The sequence below is a fragment of the Habropoda laboriosa genome, unplaced genomic scaffold (genome assembly GCF_001263275.1).
Source record: "Habropoda laboriosa isolate 0110345459 unplaced genomic scaffold, ASM126327v1 scaffold33, whole genome shotgun sequence".
Classification (NCBI taxonomy): Eukaryota; Metazoa; Arthropoda; class Insecta; order Hymenoptera; family Apidae; genus Habropoda; species Habropoda laboriosa.
Genome location: NW_017100187.1, coordinates 1,256,610 through 1,276,538, shown reverse-complemented (window position 1 = coordinate 1,276,538; position 19,929 = coordinate 1,256,610). Strand labels below are relative to the sequence as shown.

At 42.1% G+C, this 19,929-nt stretch overlaps 2 protein-coding genes across 4 annotated transcripts in view; one reads left to right on the top strand and one right to left on the bottom strand.

The window, feature by feature from the left end:
- The window catches only part of LOC108579711 (protein 5NUC-like), a 19,037-nt gene extending 8,079 nt beyond the window's left edge, over positions 1-10,958 (bottom strand). The window contains 3 exon segments of the mRNA XM_017943311.1: positions 467-698; positions 2,414-2,687; positions 10,444-10,958. Coding sequence (XP_017798800.1) covers positions 467-698; positions 2,414-2,550 — 369 coding nt within the window. The 5' untranslated portion in view covers positions 2,551-2,687; positions 10,444-10,958.
- LOC108579712 (apyrase) lies at positions 5,938-19,929 on the top strand. Of its 3 annotated transcripts, none has more exons than XM_017943315.1 (12): positions 5,938-5,982; positions 12,688-12,873; positions 16,032-16,257; positions 16,582-16,698; positions 16,760-16,840; positions 17,175-17,376; positions 17,971-18,076; positions 18,170-18,264; positions 18,341-18,495; positions 18,572-18,757; positions 19,425-19,519; positions 19,582-19,929. In XM_017943315.1, the coding sequence occupies exons 2-12, from the start codon at positions 12,740-12,742 to the stop codon at positions 19,820-19,822; spliced, it is 1,638 nt and encodes a 545-aa protein (XP_017798804.1). In that variant the 5' UTR covers positions 5,938-5,982; positions 12,688-12,739; the 3' UTR covers positions 19,823-19,929. The 3 variants fall into 3 exon arrangements, with proteins under 3 accessions (XP_017798804.1, XP_017798803.1, XP_017798801.1); XM_017943314.1 differs by lacking the exon at positions 5,938-5,982 and adding an exon at positions 11,455-11,476; XM_017943312.1 differs by lacking the exon at positions 5,938-5,982 and having other exon boundaries at positions 12,624-12,873.

Genomic DNA, 19,929 nt, shown 5'->3' with positions numbered 1-19,929 from the left:
CCGAGGTTCCCCCACTATGCGGTACGAACACGCAGAATGTGTAACATAAACCAACGGCAGTCGCTGGAGTTGTGGTGGGAGGACTCCTCGCGTCCTCCTCCCGCCGAGCCGCAACTCGAGCGTGACCATCTCAGTCGCATAGTGGGGGAACCTCGGGAGGGGAAATGGGCTCGTGAGCAAGAAGTTAAGCGGCTCTGGGATAGGGCGATAGGGGAAAGTGAGAAAATAAGGACAAGATCGGTTAAACCTTTCGCTACTGCAGATTTTAACGCGTAACGTGGATGACCGACGGTAGGTTCTTAACCACGCCTGCGATATTTCTTATTTCCACGGTATCGGTCTGAATTTAAGGTGGTGCAAAATTTCGAAACGTCTATAGACGGCAATAGTAACGAAAGAGTTAAAGGGTTCAACGGGTGAAATTTCGCGATAATTTTTCAGGACCGTGGAGTTTGTTGAGACGTACCGTGGCATTCGGTGCGAGAAGATTGAGAAACTTGGACACAACTTTCCATTTGTAGACGGTGAACCAAGTGGAGCCTTGGTAAGTGTCACCGGCGTTCAGGAAGATGCATGGAATCGAGGACTTCCGGGCCTCCCTCACCAGAGTCGCTATCCTCGCGAATCCTCCGTAGCAGTTCCCAGCTTCGATGTCCCTCTTCACGCAGACAGTCGACCATTTCGACGTCTGCTCGAATCTAAGCACGTTAATTCCTGTATTTTACCTGACAATTCACCTAATCTTTCTTCTACTTTCTATCGTTGCCGAATTCCAATTAATTCGATCATCTCCGTAAGTTAGCGTCGAAATTTCTAATTTAGATCGATATTTCCAACGAACCATGAAATAAAAAAAAAAACCAAAGCGCCTTCTAATTCCACAATTTTTTCTTTTTTTCTCGGTAAGACCATTATGTCGTTGCTGTAGAATTTCTTTGGATTTTCGTTGCAATATTTTTCTTCAAAGTTTTCTTCAAAGTTTCGCTTAGATCGTTCGTTTCCTTCAAGTCGAAGAGAGAACGAGGAAAAACGAAGACAAGAGTGTTGAGATGTAAAATTGAAAATGATCCATAGCTAATCGAAGTGTACGAGGAAAAACCGAGGGAATAACGCAATCGTGCACAATTCTCGACCATACCTGTGCAGTATCGGCGTGAAACGGACATTTAAACGGTGGAAGGGAGAGTTAATTATCGTTAGCCTGGTCGCAATTAGCGCGTAGTCGCGCGATGCTCGTCGATATTTCAAACTGTTTCAAATATCGCAGCTGAAACAACTTGTTTCGATGATAAATTCCTTTCCTTCACCTCGTTCAGTATACACCTGTTCTCCTCCGTGTAAAATCAACCTTTCAATTACAACGAAATTACGACAACGACGACTCATTCAGGTAAAGAAACATCGGACAAAAAGTGAGAATAAAGATAACGAGCGAAGGGAACAATAGGGGAATCGGTATAAGGATCTACGAATTTCTGCAACATACGCTACTTTCAATCGCGCGACTATCGTTCTTTCAGATCCACGCACAAATTTTGCATAATTGCGAAAAGAGACACGTGTCGCCTTTTCCCCCTTCTTCTCCCCTTTTCTACGCGCTGCTCGACGACTTTTACGCGGAGATCGAGTAAAATTCAAATTGACTTTTTCACTTTTTTCAAAATTGCAAATTCACTTTTCAGCCCCTTAACCTATGATTTCTCTTCTAACTGTGGATGCAAGCGTCGGCCGTTTAATGTTTTAGTACTGTATCGGGTAACAGAAGCTAGTCTGTAAAAGATTAATTACATGTAGTAACCCTCAGTCTTGCAAATTAAAACGAAAATTAGGATTACGATGAATTTTTCTTATCGATACAACTATTTTTCTTACATCTCGACCAGAATCTCTGTCACGAGTCTGACGCGTTGTTGCAGGTTCAAAGGGGTAAGAACCATATCTGTAGTGTCGAAAATTCTCGGCTCTACCTGAGCTACCTTTCGGGAGAGCCCGAAAGTGTGGGCGATGCACGAATGTGAGGGCTGTGTGTAGTGGGAAAACAGCGAAGGCGTGGAAGGAAAGGATTTAGGATAAATAGGGGGGAGAGCAGCGAATGAAAATGGTTGTCGGTTTTTGAAAGTTATCGTCATCGTAAAGAGTTCTTGTTCAATTTCTACTGTATTGTATCAAGTCACTTACTGCAATAATAATCACTTGTGCAAATATACTCAACAATTACTAACAAGCGAAAGAAGAAAACAAACCTTCAGAGATACCACATATCCTTCCTCTATTTTTCTTCTCCTCCGCAGAAATTCCCAGTTTCTCTTCCTTTCCCCTCACTTCTCAACGCCCCCCTCTAAATTCTCAATTGCATTTGTTTCCTTCTTTTTTTCGACGACAAACGAACGAAAAGGAGAAAAGAAATGGTTACCTCGAGTGCATGTCGTTGGTGTGGACGATTTTCAGGGTGAGTCCGTCAGGTTGCATGACCACAGGGGTTCCAATGGCCACGCCGGAGAACGCCAAAATGGCGGTGGACAGCACGACGAACGAAACAGCGAGGAGCATTTTTCTTCCTTCCTTTTACACGCGGCGGCGGTTTCTGTTCACACTTCGATACTTCACTTTCGTCCAATTTCACGCTGCTCCGTTATCCGGTCGTTTCAGAGATAACGTGACACACAGGACCTCGAGATATCGCCTGGCTATCGAACAAAAGAAAAAGAGAAAAAGTGAAGACAAACGTTTCGTCGTCGAATTGCGATTTTCTCCAACTCTATCTTTCGTTTATTTCTCTCTCTCTCTTTTCCCAGTGATAAAGAAACTTTATCCAGTTTGAAGAATATTTGCTCGTTTTCTGCATCCGTTGGATCGTTCGCTTTTTCCCTGTATCGTTAAATATCCACGCTATCTATTAGTCGAAATCGCATCTTTCTTGCTTATTTTGTAAATGCCCGATAACCAATGACTAAGAAATCTGAAATCTATACCTCTACTGTGAAACGAGAAGGCAAATGATCAACCATACTACGACCTTGTCTAACTAATCGCCTTCTTTTTACTTATCCTTGACCGTTTCCCAGCTTTATCGCAGCTATTTGCTATTTTTTCACTAAACAAACGTTCCAACTCTATCTCCTCCCCTCGTTCTCCTCGACAATTAACCTCGTCTAGCTTCAACGATACTCCATCGTTTTCCACATCGACGAATTCTCGTAATTCTCCAATCCAACTATTTTTCCTACTCCTGACCGGAACTTCTTCGCTTTCTTTCAATAAACGAGCTAATTCTCCTCGAGTTCGAAGGTATTCGCAAGGTGAAGTTTCGCACGACCGCTAAACTTCGTGGCAGAGATACAGAAAGAGTGCCCATCGAGGATCCAGCTGCAGATCAAAGGTACGAACCGTCATAAAGCTCGCTTTACGATCCTCCGAAGATGAAAGTGAACGTGTGGCAATGATCGAACACTGCGTGCGCGTCATCCTTGCGAAACACTCGTGTTTCCAACGAGCTTTAACAGCGCGCGTCTCGATCGTCGACAAACTCGTTTTCGTCCGACTATTCACGTGGTAAACGTGCCTAGAATCGATCCGACGGCGATAATTAATTTGCAGTCGAAGCGTGAAATTCCTCCTTTTTCTTCCCTTCGTTTTCTCGATTAGTCAGCGGAAGGATTTTTCGAGTGTCCGATTCGTGCGTGACGGTCGTTGAATTCCTCGTTAAGCGTGAATCGACAGAAACGATCTGAACTTTTCAGAAGAAACAAAAGAAAAAAATACGTCAACGACCAAAGTCTCCTTCTTTTTTTACTCGTTTCGTAACTTAGTATTATCTGCGTTTAAGAAAGACAATAATTAACCAGCGAGCTTATCGCGAACTTCGTTCAAGAAATTAGCCTAATGCATAGTAGGTGTACGCGGTCGTTTCTTTCGTTTCACAATTCGTGTAGGAAAATCCTCTTATCTGCGCTGTTCAAATCGACAGTCCTCGATGGCAGTACAGTGGACTGTGAAATTTCTGTCGCTTCGTCGAACTGTCGAGGTCTGTTTCTTTCGAAACGCTTTATCTGGAACGAAAGACGAGGAGAAGAAAACGATTCGACCGGTTAAGAGGAGTCACGAGTATCGAAATAACGCGTTGATACTTTCCTCAATGTGTACAGTTCGTTGTCGAAACGACAATCGACGTAAAAAGAAGGAAAAGGCGACTTCTGTCTGCATCACGTGGATAACGACGGTCCTCCGTTCATAAGCAGCGCGGCGTTCGTTCAATTTGGAAGACAAATACGATAATTTGCTGTAATTAGAGAACGTGACAAAACTCGAGAAATATCTCCGAGACGATATGTGGAATTTACTTATTCGAACCCTCTGCGATCGCCGCGTGACGCTCAAGTCACACGTTCGAGTATCTAAAAATTCTTCCACTGGAACGAGAAAATCGTAGGAAATCGATTCGAGTGTGTACGACGCTTTTCAAATCTTAGCCAGAGGTTTACTCGAATTTACGACAGTTTGCGAGTAGCACGATTGGAAATGATGATTGGCGTCGCTTTCGAGGTCGCTATGTTTATAGGGTTTAGAAGAGGACGTGGAAGGGACTAGAAATAAACCGGAAAATATTTGGCGAAACGAGTGTTCGCGGACACCGAAGATTACGGTAATTGTCGGTATCAAACGCGATCAAAGATCTCTTTTATCCCAAACGAGGTTCCTATCATCAAAGCTTGAAAAAAATCACTCAACACGTTGAAAACGGTAATATTTGCAAAATTTCCATCTAACGCGTCACACAGCATATTTAACCCCTTAACCTATGATTTCTTCTCCGACAGTGCACCTAAGCGTCGGCCATTTTCCATTTTAGTACCGTATCGGGTGACAAAAGTTAATCTGTCACAGATTTACTAATCCTCAGTCTTGCAAATTAAAACGAAAGTTAGGATTACGATTCATCTTTCTCACATCTTCACCAGAATCTCTGCCACGAGTTTCACACGTTACAGGTCGAACGATTAAGTAGTCCTATTTCTTATAATCTGCACATAATCAATTTCCCCGTCGTTCCTCGTTATTTCCAAACAGTCGCATTCAGTGGAAACGCAATTTTTCCAAGTTTTCGACATCAAACGAGGGAATCGCGATCGCGCCGCTTGCCAGTTTCCGCTCAGATTTCTGCAATAGCCCCGTGCCACTCGAACGGTTAAACAAAAGCTTCATTTCGACGCCGTGGACGAGAGTACGTAGAACTGATCCAGCATTCGACGCGTCGAAAAACGAGAACAACTCCTTCGAGTCGACGAACGAACGTTAAAACGAGTCGAAAGTTTCGCGATCGACGAGTCACCACGTGTTCCTCTCCTCGATCATCGTTTCTCCCGGACACAGAGTGTAACCGTAACCGCAGCACACAGAGTGGAAGCGTGGTGAAAAGGAAAGTGATCAAACGAAAGAGAGACCTGTCTTAAGCGCGTTAGCCAAGCATCCGAAGCGCGCGCAAAACTCGCGCCAAGCGTGTCCGGAAGATGCACCGATCTGTAGCTCTAAAAATATCACCGCGCCGAGGAATTCTGAAGAGACGATCACTCACTGTCGGTGAATCCTCCGCGGTTAACGTTTCAATTACACAACGATCTGTCGAGATCGAGCGATTAACCGTGATACGCGTCGATTAACGCCGCGGCGAGCCGATTTTGCCGAGCGACCAGCGGCGACTGAACCGAGGATCGTCCAACGAAAAGCTCCGCACGCCGCTCTGTTTGTCCCCCAATCTGTCCACCGCGAGTCAGTCGCTCCTACGATTCGTGGACTTCTCGAGCGAGCTTCCTCTAGCCGCTACCGGTCACTTCTGACGCGTTTTCACCGTAGGTCGTTCCTCGGGATCTGCCGTGATCTACGGCTGGTAGATCGGCGCGTTAAGGTGTGCGTCGATCGTTCGATTATTCTCACGGTGGACGAGTGTGAGTGACGTTGATTGGACGAACGGGTTCGAGTGTGAAGGTTAGAAAAACGACGATCGTCGAGTGACTGCGAGAGAATGGAATTACAGCGGGTGATCTGAAATTATTAGAGCTACCTGAGAGAAATTGACGGTTTTACCTGTTGCAAACATTATTTTCCATGAATTTTAGACGAAATTTTAGTTTGGTTATACAGTGGATACCGGTTAAGCGGGACCGTCGTTTATTTGGGACAGACACCGAACAATATATGTGCTCATTTACTTATTTTTGATCACTTATTGTTAGCTTTGTTTGCATGCTGAAACACACATTTGTACTCAAGACCGAATATTACATACGTTTTTCAATAAATCGTTTTCGGCTTCATTTTTTACGTCGTTCAGATTTTGCCTGTTGAAATTCGCTTTTTTGGGACAAATTAGTCCTGCCCCAATTAACCGGAATCCCCTGTATATTGAATTCTTGTTATTTTTTTATTATGAAGCATCGTGACGTTTACGAATTGCAAACATACGCTTGGCAACAATTTAGGCAAATTTGATGTGTCGCGTGGACGTTAGTTTGTACGAGTATTGCCCCAGTCGCTACTCGACGACCGCGTGTTACAGCTTTGTTGCTCTGTAAATCTTGATTGTTTGAATTTTGTAACGTACAGTAAGTTACTTGAAGTGTATCGAAAGTATGTCGAGAGGAACGAAGGCGGTAATTGCGGCAAAAGGTTGCGAAATAACGACTTCATCGTTACTTCTGAAGTGTATCTTTTATAACTACTCAAGCTAAGTTCCGCTTTCTTGCGTCTACTTAGTGGACAAACCTTGGTATTTCATTTCTACAGTGTCTCTAACAATTTGAATCGATTTCCATTTTCAGTAGAATCGAAGATTTCTTTGAAAACATAATTTCCACGATTTTCTTGCCATGTCTCGCGATAGGAACCGATTACGCGAGCCCAGTCCAGGAAAAACCATTCATTTCCACATCTAACAAAAGCCACGATGCACACATCCAAACAAAACTAAGAAAACTATCCGACAAAATGGTCAAAAAACGTTCCAAAAGGACCGTTCGAAAATCTGACTCACGGAAAAGTCGGTCACTTGGCCCACTTTGCATAGTTACAAGCACATCCGCCTTCTTTCCGACAGAGCAGCCTGAATGAACCGTGTGAAACAGGAATTGCTTATTAAAACACGCGTGTGAAAGAAAAAAAGAAGAAGAAGAAACTGTAAGTGTAATTTAAAAATACACACGACCGAGGTTACTTTCGCAATCGCAGCCAGATTCGCCGGTTTATCATCGAACGTCTTTTCCTCGAAAGATTGATCTGATTTAGAGTGGAGCCGCTTGTTTCTGCCAGGTTACATTCAACTTATTACTTTTGGCAAGCCTCTGCCGGTCGCTTCAAAGTTCAATGGCAGAGTCTCGAGTAGGCGCGGGTGATTAGGCGAAACAGCGTTTTCGAATAACATAAAAATGTTACGTCGACGAGGGACGCCAACCTTGCTCGTTGAACGTGATCTATTGATCGCGATCGCGTGTAACTCCCGTTACTTTTCCACCGTTCCTCAGCGTTTATTACGCGTAATAAACTCGGCGTACACTACGGCGTGAAAAAACAGAAATAGAACAGTTTGGTATCTTTTCTTTCTTTCGACCAACACGACGTGTCGTTAAAGAGTCGAACGTCACGTTTGACGGGAAAAACGCGACAAAATGGACATAGTTTTATTAATATAACCGTCACTTTCTACGTCGAGAGTTTCACGACTAATCTACGATCTCTTTCTACCTAAAAATAACGCGCTTTTTTCCCTTTCGCAATCTCGTTATCTGTGATCCAATTTCACCACTGCCGTCGCTCAATAGCGTTCTAAGCTTCTGTATACAGCAAGAAGCCTCCCTTATCTCGACACTGTCTTCCAATTGTGAAAGAACGAGCGTTTTTATCCGTCGATATCGCCGCACTCTTGCCCGAAAATCTTTAATTAAACTCGAAGATTAGAGAAGTTCGTGAGATAAGAAAGGTAGCTCCGATAAAGAAAATCATTTCTTGTTGTTTGTTTTGTGCAATGGAAGCATCGATCGGCCGATAAAGAAGAACGATTTTGATTGTAGGTAACGTCACTTTGATATCAGACAACAGAGTGAATAACAGCTTATCGTGAATTATAGGCCAGCAGGTAGCTGAAGTCGAAGGTTCCTTTATCTTGGACCGCCGCGAGAATCACAGTTCAGACTTTATTACGACTTTTGCCCGCCACTCTAATATAGAATAATTTTGTCAGCGAGCCAGGACGCTCAGCGTGGCTTGTTAGTCACATCCTTTTCGATCCTCCACGGAGAACCGTGTTATTTAGCGAACTTTCGCGATCGTCGACGTCTATCTGCGTAATTTTCTCAATCGAACGTCTCAGAAATTCGCTACTTTTCTCTCTCGACATTTTACAGGAGAAAATACGACAGAGTTTCTTTCTTTCTTCTCTCTGTATTGATATTATCTCTAAAATATGACAAAGATTAGAAAAAAAGAATTACAAGTTTCTTTCATTCGTTATCTCGATCGCTTCGACGGTTTCAATGTGGAGCACGTAAAAAGCTGGTTCCTTGGAAATGTCTAAAACAAGGCACGAGGTGTATATGTAATAAATGGATGGGCAAATAGCGTGGTTGACGCGTGTGACTGCCTTTTTGACGGATAGATTGATAGGAGGAATTTACCGAGCACGAGCTTGAGAATGATTTGTATTTCATCGAGGCGAACGGTAGCGAGTAAAATTACGTTACTGCAACAATAGGGGAACGATAGTAAAGGTACGGAGTCAGGTGCTCGTAAAACACTCCTGGAAATTATTGCATTCTTATCGGTAATAAAACCAGTGATCGTAAACAGCCTTCTTTTTCATACGTCTTTGTACTTTTGCAAAAGCGAAACGTGAACTTTGTATCGGTGACACGTGTTCCACGCGTGTTTCCAAATGAATCATTAATATTATTCACCGTTTCGAGATCCTCCTTTTTTTCGTTCCGCAGGATTTCGACGAATTGCGATCTTCCGGATTTTCTTCATAAATTACCGCGAATCAACAGAAGAGAGAATTGATTCAACAACACCGTTCCCATCGAGCGATCTTCCACAGAATTTTCAGGCCAGCCGAGTTTATTATTCGGTTAATCGAACGCGCGGGTATCCAACGGAATGTTCCCGTGTATCGAGAGATTTTCCAGCGATATATAGATGCGATTTGTCGAGAACTGGTTCGTCACGCAAATCGCGGCGATTTTACATACGCTCGCGTTATTTTTCTTTTTTCTTTTTTTCTACATTCTGTCTGTGTAAAAATCGCGCGAAGGTGGATAAAGTTAGCTTACGTTCGATCAACCCATATCAACCGTTCGACAACCAGTTTGCATTTCAAACTAGTTTTTCTTAGTAATTGCACACTTTACATTTCCGATCTTGCTCTTGCGAATTAATTATTCGATATGGGATCGTGGGCGAACGTTTCCTGCCAGTTTGTAAACGATTTTACGACGTCTGATGTAAGCAGAGTGCTGCAAATATTCAACGGTTTCAATGAAAATATCTGTTCTACTGTTATTTTTCTGTATTTTTTCAGGAAACTTGCAGGAATCGACAGATTTCTGGGCAGATTTTTAAGTGAAAGGAATTTTCCTTTATTTTTGTAAGAATGTTACACGAATCGGCAGATTGTTAGACATTTCTTTTTAATTGAAAGAAACTTTTCCTATTTTCCTATATTTTTCCTTGGAATATACACGAATCGACAGATTGTCAGACATTTCCTTTTAACTGAAAAATGTTTGCCTTATTTTCCTATACTTTTCCATGAAATTTACACGAATCGACAGATTATTAGACATTTTTTTAAACTGAAAGAAATTTTTCCTATTTTCCTATACTTTTCCATGAAACATACACGAAACGACAAATTATGAAACATTTCTTTTTAACTGCAAGAAATTTGCCTTATTTTCCTATACTTTTCCATGAAATTTACTCGAATCGACAGATTGTTAGACATTTTTTTAAACTGAAAAAAGTTTGCCTTATTTTCCTATACTTTTCCATGAAACATACACGAAACGACAAATTATGAAACATTTCTTTTTAACTGCAAGAAATTTGCCTTATTTTCCTATACTTTTCCATGAAATTTACTCGAATCGACAGATTGTTAGACATTTTTTTAAACTGAAAAAAGTTTGCCTTATTTTCCTATATTTTTCCAAGAAATTTACACGAAACGACAAATTATGAAACATTTCTTTTTAACTGAAAGAAATTTGCTTTATTTTCCATGAAATATACACGAATCGACAGACCGTCAGACACTTCGTTTAACTAAAAGAACTGCGTTTCTTCCCTCAAAAAAGGAAGAAGGTACAAAGAAAAGTGTACGGAGTATCTCGAGAAAGATCGACATTCCAATAAAACACAGATGGAAAATTTACAAGAGACGAGGATTAAAAGACTCACCCTTCCGATTAGATAACTCGCACACACCACTTGTCACTCGTGTTCACTTTCCAATTCTCCGAGACACTGTCCGCTTGAAGGACACGCACCAACTGAGCCAGGTAAAAAGGATTCCCAAGGTAAGAACCCGAGGATTGTCACAGGTCCCCTTTGTCCGAAATTCTCTCCCCCTCGGACGCGCTTATCCGCCAAAGTCACTCCCCCGTTCTGCCCTGAATTAGTTAATTGCCGGACCTTTCCTCAAATCGATCGTCCAGACTAACAAATAATCGCCCGTCGATTTTCAATTTTACAGACGGCGCTAATCACTCTGTGTACTTTTAGAAAATATCCAGAAAAAGTTCCCCGATAATAAGACTTTTTAACCACTTGTATTTACTTTAACTCCCAGCTACCACGAATTCCACGCAATTCCCTCGATAAGAAGTCGTGCAAAGACACAGGTATCCGTTTAAGTAAAAAGCGATTCGATGCACACATCGATCGGTTATGGGTTTCTTCAGAGAACGCAACACTTGAATTCCTCGCTACAGCTACTATCTACTTACGAAACTCTTCTCGTGGGATCACCAGGCACGCGTTCTCCGACGAAATATTTCTGATAAGACTAAACACCGCGGAGCATCGAGAGGTAAACAACAAGTGTCTCCAGTCTCTCCACGTGATTTCAATCGATGCAACTGGCGTTCAATTAACAGTTCTCGTCTCCTACATCCAATTCGACGCATAAACGAAGAAAACGGAGAAACGTTAAAATCACGATACAAACTAAAAGCAAATGAGTTAAACTCGCGATACAAACCGCGTAAACATTCAACCACGAAGAACTTGTAATAACCGTGCTTCAGAATTCGGTCGAGATCGAAGAGATCACCGATTCGCGCCGAATTTGGAAATACGTAGACGATTTTAATCTACCGATTGTATAACGAGCCTCGTTTTAACTTCCATGCAGGTCTTCTATCGCGGGAGGAGCGAAAACCTGTGTCTGCTTCTAGACGAGCAGTTCTCGGCGAGCGTTCGCGGTTGACAGGTGCGTTACGATTTAGCGATCAATCATGCCGCCTGGCGATCGATTATCGCCCAATTCATCGATTACACGTGTAACTTTAGTCCAACTATTCGTGAAATTGCTTCGCACGCGCGGACGGTGCCGATTATTCCGTCCTCTCTTCCGTAACTCTGTTCTCATTGTTCCATTTTTTCTCTATATTTTTTCCTTACAAATTAATTCGTGAATTTTTTCTCACGTTCAATCGCGAGTGAACACGTTCGAAGATTCACGCGTCTCTCGTGTTCTCCTCCTTTCGTTAAAGTGGCAACGCTTGTTTACTCGAAGCTGGAATAAATCTTGTCCCGTGAGAAATTCGGCGCGAGGAACAAATACGCTGTTTTTCTTCGCGCAAATACAAGTGTTCTGTAGGAGAATTGTCATCAATCACCTCTGTTTCTCTTTCTTTCTTCGATGGAATTAATTAAGGCTGAATTGAAACGATAAATTCGCCTCGTGGAAGTATAAAGAGGCGAGATAAGCTTATTATCGAGGCCGTTTCTTTCTAATTAACCGCGAAGAACAAATTCATTCACCAGGATCGCCTCGTTTCCTGTTAATATCCTTCGTCGTTCCAGATAACGCACGAATAACACAGACGTGTTTTTCTTCTTCTCGTCTTGTTGCATTCGTAGAGAGAGAGAAAAAAATATGCATTCGAGGCTGTATCGCGTTCAGTGCTGCGCCGTTCGCGCGAATCCCCTGGCAAAATTCAATTATCAATCTCGCCTCGTCACCTATCTTTCTATTTGTCGATGAATAAATTTGGAAGTAGCGCGTTCACGAAAGTTCCTCCGAGTGGAAAATTAAATTGGAACAGCTGAAAAAGTGTATTTTCGAGGAGTAGTTAAACGAAATTTCACGTATCTGAACGAAACAGATCTTCGAAGTTCTCTGCGCTCTCTTCCACTTCCGAATTCCTCGTCCTCCCCAGAAAAAGAATTACTCCAACTTCTGCGTGATATGTAAATCTGTTTGCAATAAATTACACAGGGAACTCTTTAACTCAGCAAGCTCCTGCTAACATTTTCCTCAACCTCTGGTGCATTATTTGCATTTCAATGCTCCAACTATTTTTTACCTCTCGTCAGAAGCGTATCATACGTATAAAATCTGATACGAGCAGGCAAATCACACCTGGATCGAGTATCGTCGTTGCAATAAGAATACGTTGTTACGTTTTCCCCGGACAGAAACTGAAGGAAACTTGGCTGCAGAGCTCTCGATGCACTAATTCGATCCGCGATGTCGCTACGATTCTTCCTGCTGCCGCTGCTCTTCCAAATATCCCGGGGATTCACCGGAAGAGGACTTTATTACCCGGGACGATCCGATTTATTCGAGCTCTCTGTGATACACCTAAACGATTTCCACGCAAGGTGAGCTACTTATCATGCCTGTACACTATAACTTCTCTCGATCGATATTCAGTGGAAACGACGACACTATTCGAGGATCGGGAAAGTGGGTCATTGAAAATGTTTCTGTTAATTGCCGCTAATTACGTCACTGTATTAAACACACTGGTTGTGATAATTTGTCGGGATTAGCATAGCGGACTTGAGATTTAACCCTTTCGCTACGGCAGATTTTAACGCGTCACGTACACTACCGGCCAAATGTTTGGAATCACTGTGCATTGCAGGTTGCACACAAAATTCTTAAAAAAAAAAGTTAGCATTTATAATAACTTTTTAACGAATTTGTTATCGTACAAATCAATCGAAACGAGGTAAAGTCCTATTGATCTCGACAACATCAATTTCAAATAAATAAAGAATTAGTAGCGGATTCGATATTGATGCAAATTGGCAGGTGATTCCAAACGTTTGGCCGGTAATGTAGGTGACTGACGGTAAATTTTTACACTGCTGCAAAATTTCTTGTTTCGACGGTATCGTTTTATTTAAAATTCGGCTTGTTAAATTAAGGTGGAAGTGCGTAAAGGATAAAATTAAGTATTAAATTAAGGTGCAAGTGCACTAAAAGGCCCCAACGGTATAGTGCGAGCAATTTTTCAAAACGCCTGTAGGCGCCAATAGTAATGAAAGGGTTAAATATGAAAGTCTGTCGATAAGGAAGAGTGCGGAGATTTGAATTCGAAATTTCAGGGTGAAGAATGAAGGTGGATTTGAAGGTTTTGTTTTTTAAAATAAGAATTTAGATTTTATTCCACGTCGTTTCTTTAATTATAAAAATCTCGAAACCAAGAAAAAAATTAAATATGAAAATCTGTGGATAAGAGAAACTCACAGATTTAAATACCAAATTCCACGATAAAGAATAAAACTGGAAAAATGTAAAAGAATTCTATTCTGCATCGTTTTCTTTTTATAAAAATCTCGAAACCAAGAAAAAAATTAAATATGAAAATCTGTGGATAAGAGAAACTCACAGATTTAAATACCAAATTCCACGATAAAGAATAAAACTGGAAAAATGTAAAAGAATTCTATTCCACGTTGTTCTTTTTCAATAAAAATCTTAAAATACCAAACTTCTATGTACAGAGAGAGAAAAATAAAGGAAAAGGTTGTCCTTGATAAACACACGTACACACACTGTAGCAATTAATTACATAAAATCCCACTCGTTCGAAGAATTGCCGAAAGAATATTTTTCTTTCGCCAAGCAGTTACGTAAGTTGAGCAACAAAAGACGTAACACTAGAACGTGGTATTACGAGATAGGTTTCCAACGGTTCAATTAGCAAACAGTGGCTTCCAACGATCGACAGGCAGGGTGTCACGCGATTAATCGAAACGCCGAGTACAACCGATACAAGTAACAATCTTCCTCTTTGCTATTTGCATAAACAATCTCAGATTCTCCCCGGTAATTTGCATCGATCCAATGTGTGATACGCGAACGAATCAGTCTGATCTGATCGTGAACAATACACTTGTGCACGGCGAAACGCGATTGAAAAGAGGCACACACGAACGATTAGAAAAGAGAACAACAGTTTCGATTACCTAATGAAGTTGGAACAATCGAACACGAGGAGAAGAAGAAGAAAGGGAAGCGTTGAAAGCGAAGCGTGGACTGTTCGATCCTCTCGCGAGGCTCGCCAAGTGAAATCACAGGGTCAGGGACGCGATGATTCGGGTTAATCGTGATTCTTTTTCTTAGCGTGCTCTTCAATTTGCTGGACGAAGGAGTTTCTCAATACCGACGCGATTCACCGAACGTTTCCATACTCTTCGATTGTCATCTTCGTTGAAAGAGAATGGAACTCTTAGTAGGTCGTCAAATATATTTTTCTAACGTAACAGCGGTTTGATAGATAGGAAAGAATTTGTAGAAGTTTATCTAATTTGTTTTTTTCGAAGAGAAACATTTTTGGAACAGCGCTGAATTTTCTGCGCGAGCTGCAAAGCCACCCGCTCGAAAATATACCACATCAATTACATATTAAAATTTATTTTTGGGAACGTAAGCATGGTTTGATAAATAGGAAAAAATTTGTAGAGGTTTATCTAATTTTTGGAACAGTCGGAGCTACAAAGCCACCCATTCGAAAGTATTGTTGAACAAGCGGTATGCTCGAGAGTGGTGGCGCAGGATTGTCGGTGGTTCTTGGTGTGAAGTCGTGGTGACTTAGAGTTTGCACGTATTTTAATATGTTGTAAGACAAAGGCTTTATGTTGAAGAGTGACAATTTTATGTCTGTGGCGCAGGATTGTCGGTGGTTCTTGGTGTGAAGTCGTGGTGACTTAGAGTTTGCACGTACTCTAATATGTTGTAAGACAAAGGCTTTATGTTAAAGAGTGACAATTTTATGTGGTGTGTGTTCGTTACGTGCTACTTGTCTGTTTTCCCTTTTTGATCTGTCTTTCTGCCGCGTTGGTGCGCTTATTTGTAAATGGGTGCACGGGTACAAGGTGGTGGTTTCCGCCAACGAGGACGGTCTACCCTCTTGGACGGTCCTCCCTGGCCAGCGAGCATGCCGCCACCCTGGAATTTCCAAGTTGGCAGGGTGGTGGTGTGTCGCGATGGCGGGGGAGTGAGGCCCAAGGGTAGCCCGCTCGTGACGGGACTTTGGGTCTACCCTCTTGGACGGTCCTCCCTGGCCAGCGAGCATGCCGCCACCCTGGAATTTCCAAGTTGACAGGGTGGTGGTGTGTCGCGATGGCGGGGGAGTGAGGCCCAAGGGTAGCCCGCTCGTGACGGGACTTTGGAAAATTAATTAACGCGAAGAAGAAAAGGGGCGCATTCGAAAATAGCGTAAACAGGCGTCCATGTCGTAAACCCAATCCCTAACAAATATATTACGTTGATTACATATTAAAATTTATTCTTGTAACGTAAGAGTGGTTTGACAAGTATAAAAGAATTTGTAAGGGTTTATTTAATTTTTTTCTTTAGACAGTAAACATTTTCGGAACAGTACTGAATTTTCTGCGCGAGCTAGAAAATGGGGTAGCAACAGGTGGCGGGAGAAAGGAGGAATTTTCATTTTTCCCCGAGGAGAGACGTTTGTCCGCGTGAAAATGCATAATTAGACGGGTATATCCTGGAGGAAAATGACTTTCAGATTCGAGCAAACTGGACCCAGGTCCGGGGCGTGCTACAAAGGGGAGGAGAAGAGCTGTGTCGGCGGGATAGCGCGAGTCTTCACCGCGGTGAATCGATTAATCGAGGAGAGGACGAACCCAATTTTCCTGAACGCTGGGGACCATTTTCAAGGGACACTTTGGTACAATGTTCATCGCTGGAACGTGACCGCCACGTTCATGAACATGCTTCCCCACGACGTTATGGTAAGAAAGAAAGAAGAAAACGACGGGAGAAACGAGAGATGGGCGGGAAGAAAAAGAAGAGAAAGAACAGGCGAATTCTTTCGGTCGTGTAGCTTAATTGGGTCAGGGAATTAACGATCGATCGCTCTCGAGCGTGGTCTTGTTCTCGTTATTTAAACGAGATTCCCAGTTGAAACAGAATTTCACCGATTTCATTCTGTTAATTAAATCGATCAGCCGATATGTTACATCTCTCTCTCTCTGTGATTTTTCGGGATAATGATCGATTTTATCGGAAGCGATTTATATTTGTAGATAGAGTACAGTTACGTGATTTCTTTCTAGACGATAGGGAACCATGAATTCGACAATAACGTCCAAGGAGTCGTCCCCTTTTTGAAAATGATCAAGGCACCTGTTGTGGTGACGAATATCGACGCGAGTGAAGAGCCAACGATGCAGGTTTGTGTGTTAATTACTCGCGATATAATGAAAATTTCGATTAAGCACGAATGATCTTCAGGGTCTCTTCAAAAACAGCACGATTATCGAGAGAAGTGGTACGAAGATAGGAGTGATCGGTGTCATCTTGTCTTCCACGAATGTACGTATCTAATTATCCCTGATTTATCAATTTTTCTTTCTACGAATGTGTTCGTGGACGTAATCGAGAGAGAAACATTAACGTTTCACAGCTGACAGAGCCTTATTTAGTTTTTTACGTATAAATAAGACAAGGAAACTCTAGAAATTCGTTATAATTGTCGATACGATTAAGCGAATTCCACAAAGTACAGAGATAATCGCGCATGTAGCGATGCTGACAGTTGAGCAAGAAACGATTACGGTAGACGGAGGTTTTAACCGGAAGAGTGACTCGACGTTTTCTCTCTCTCTCTCTCGTCCTGGTACCTTAATTGAAACTTACAAATTGCCAGACAATTGCCATTACCGGGAAGCTGAAGTTTCTGGACGAGGTGGAATCGGTGAATGACGAGGCAAGGAGATTGAAGTCCCAGGGTGTGGATATTATTATTGTTTTAAGCCACTGCGGCCTCGACGTGGACAGGATCATGGCAGCCGAGTGTCCTTTGATCGACGTGATTGTCGGAGGACACTCTCACACCTTTCTATATTCGGGTGTGTAATAAAATTCTTGTGAAAAGAAACGAGAAGGAACAAATAACTGGTTTCACGTTCTCAGGAAGTGTTAAAAGAAATTCGGTGGATTCTCAATATTTCTTTTCTCTATCTTCTCTAATTCCAAAGTGGTCGAGAAAATTTCTGAAATGCAGCTATGCAGTAAAAAAAAAGCCAAAAGGAATCTCAAGGAGTCTTAAAAAGGATCTACGGATTTTCTAAATATTTCTTTTCTCTATCTTTTCCAATTCCCAAGTGGTCCAAAAGATTTCTGAAATTCGGGTATACAGTAAAATTTTTAAGAAAACAAAACGGAAAGGAGTCTGAAGAAGTCTTAAAAAAAATTTGATGGATTCTAAATATTTCTTTTCCAATTCCTAAGTGGTCAAATTTAAAAAAAGAAAAACGAAAAGGAACGTCAGGAAGTCTTAAAAAAGGATCTATGGATTTTCTAAATATTTCTTCTCCAATTGCTAAGTGGCCCAGAAAATTTCTAAACACTCCAGAGAACCTCCAGACTTCTCCTCGAATCGTCTCAATTAAGTTTCACGTCACAAAATTCTCTTTTTCTGCAATCGAACGATTGTTCTTCAGGTCCACCCCCTTTCATCGACAACCCCGAGGACGAATATCCAGTGGTGGTGGTCCAAAAGAAGAGCAACAGAACGGTGTTGATCGTTCAAGCGGCGGCGTACACCAAGTTCGTAATTCCTTCTCGATAAAACTGCTCGTTTCAACTGTTTGTGTGTTCTTCTTCTCGAAGAGTGAGCAAATCTTTCCCTGTTTGCATCAGGTACTTGGGAAACTTGACGGTCTGGTTCGATAAGCAGGGCGAGGTGGTTGATTGGGACGGAAATCCGATTCTCCTCGATTACTCCATCGAGCAGGGTAAATTCACCGATAAACTGTAACACGAAAAAAGGGGGGAAACGAAATTTCTGAAAATTTTCGAAATTTCTTCTAGATCCTGACATAACGAAGGCCCTGGAACCGTGGAAAAAGGTCGTAGACGAGACAGCACAGACGAAAATAGGCCGGTCGAGGGTTTATCTCGACGATCAATGTCGTAAAAGCGAGTGCAATCTTGGAAATTTAATTACCGACGCTATGGTGGATTCTGTATGCATAAAATGTCATTTAATTGTCGAAGATACTCGAGAAGGGAACACGGAATGGTTTTTTTTAACGGTTCTAGTACGTAGACAAGGCAGAGAACAAGAGTTTCTGGACGTATGCCGCTGTTGCTTGCACGAATACTGGAGGAATTCGTGCTCCTATTGATTCTATGGGCGAAGACATCACGTTTGGTGATTTGATGATGGTTCTACCCTTCGAGAACACGTGGGACACTTTAGAAATAAACGGAAGCTGCATATTGCAGGTATTTTTGCCAAAATATATACACAATTTAGAGAAAAATTTCTTTGAAAAAATATCAATTTAATTCCAAAGAGAGATTCAATTAAATTACGAAGGAATTTCACAGTTTTTCTACGTTTCTGGCAGAGAGTGACTTTACCACTAACGTGTATTAAGCATTGCCACTCTTCAGGCTCCCATTGCCTCGCCTTTTTACCAACAGATCACACTTGGATCATGCAACCATTTGATCACACTTGGATCATGCAAACAATTTCCAAACAATATACAGTAGTGCACAGTTAAGCGTCCGTCGCTATCCCCACCAATTCTTGGAAATGGGACTTTGGAGTGGAGTTCGAGCGTGCCGAGTGAAACGAAGTAATTCGATATCGACTCCTGAATTGAAACATATCGGTATCCCACTCAGACACAAGCGTCCGTCGCTATCCCCACCAATTCTTGGAAATGGGACTTTGGAGTGGAGTTCGAGCGTGCCAAGTGAAACGAAGTAATTCGATATCGACTCCTGAATTGAAACATATCGGTATCCCATTCAGACACATTCTCCTCTCTTTCGTTTAGTTAAATTCGCAAAAGTCACCTCCCCACTTAATTCGGTCCCGACTGCGGACGCTTATGTGTGCACTACTGTACAATCGTCTGTACAGATAATCTCGTTGTTCCAGATCTTGGAAACGAATGGAATTTTAGTATGGTCGGGATTAAAGGTGACTTATAGGATAAACGGAGACTCGAGAAAAGTGGAAGATGTGAAAATAAGGTATCTCTACATTAACTCCGAAATTATCTCACATTTTCTGATCCACGGTGACTCTCTTTCAGGTGTCGTGCCTGCGAGGCGCCAAAGTTCGAGAATTTACAAGAGGATCAATGGTACAGGATCGTTCTTCCGAGTTTTCTCGTGAACTCAGGGGACGGATTCGTTTCGTTCGCGACTTGCAGCAGAAATCATCGAGTGGGAAACGTGGATTACGAAGAATTAACGAAATACGTGAAAAAGATCAGTCCGATACTAACAGGTCTCGATCGTCGAGCGATCTTTCTAAATACGACAGACACGTAGCCGAGAGGAACATTCCATTCAGACTGAAAGTATACACACGCGAAATTATATTCTTACCAACAGTATTCTCGTCTTTCCCTTTTAACTTAACACGAGAACCGTGCTCC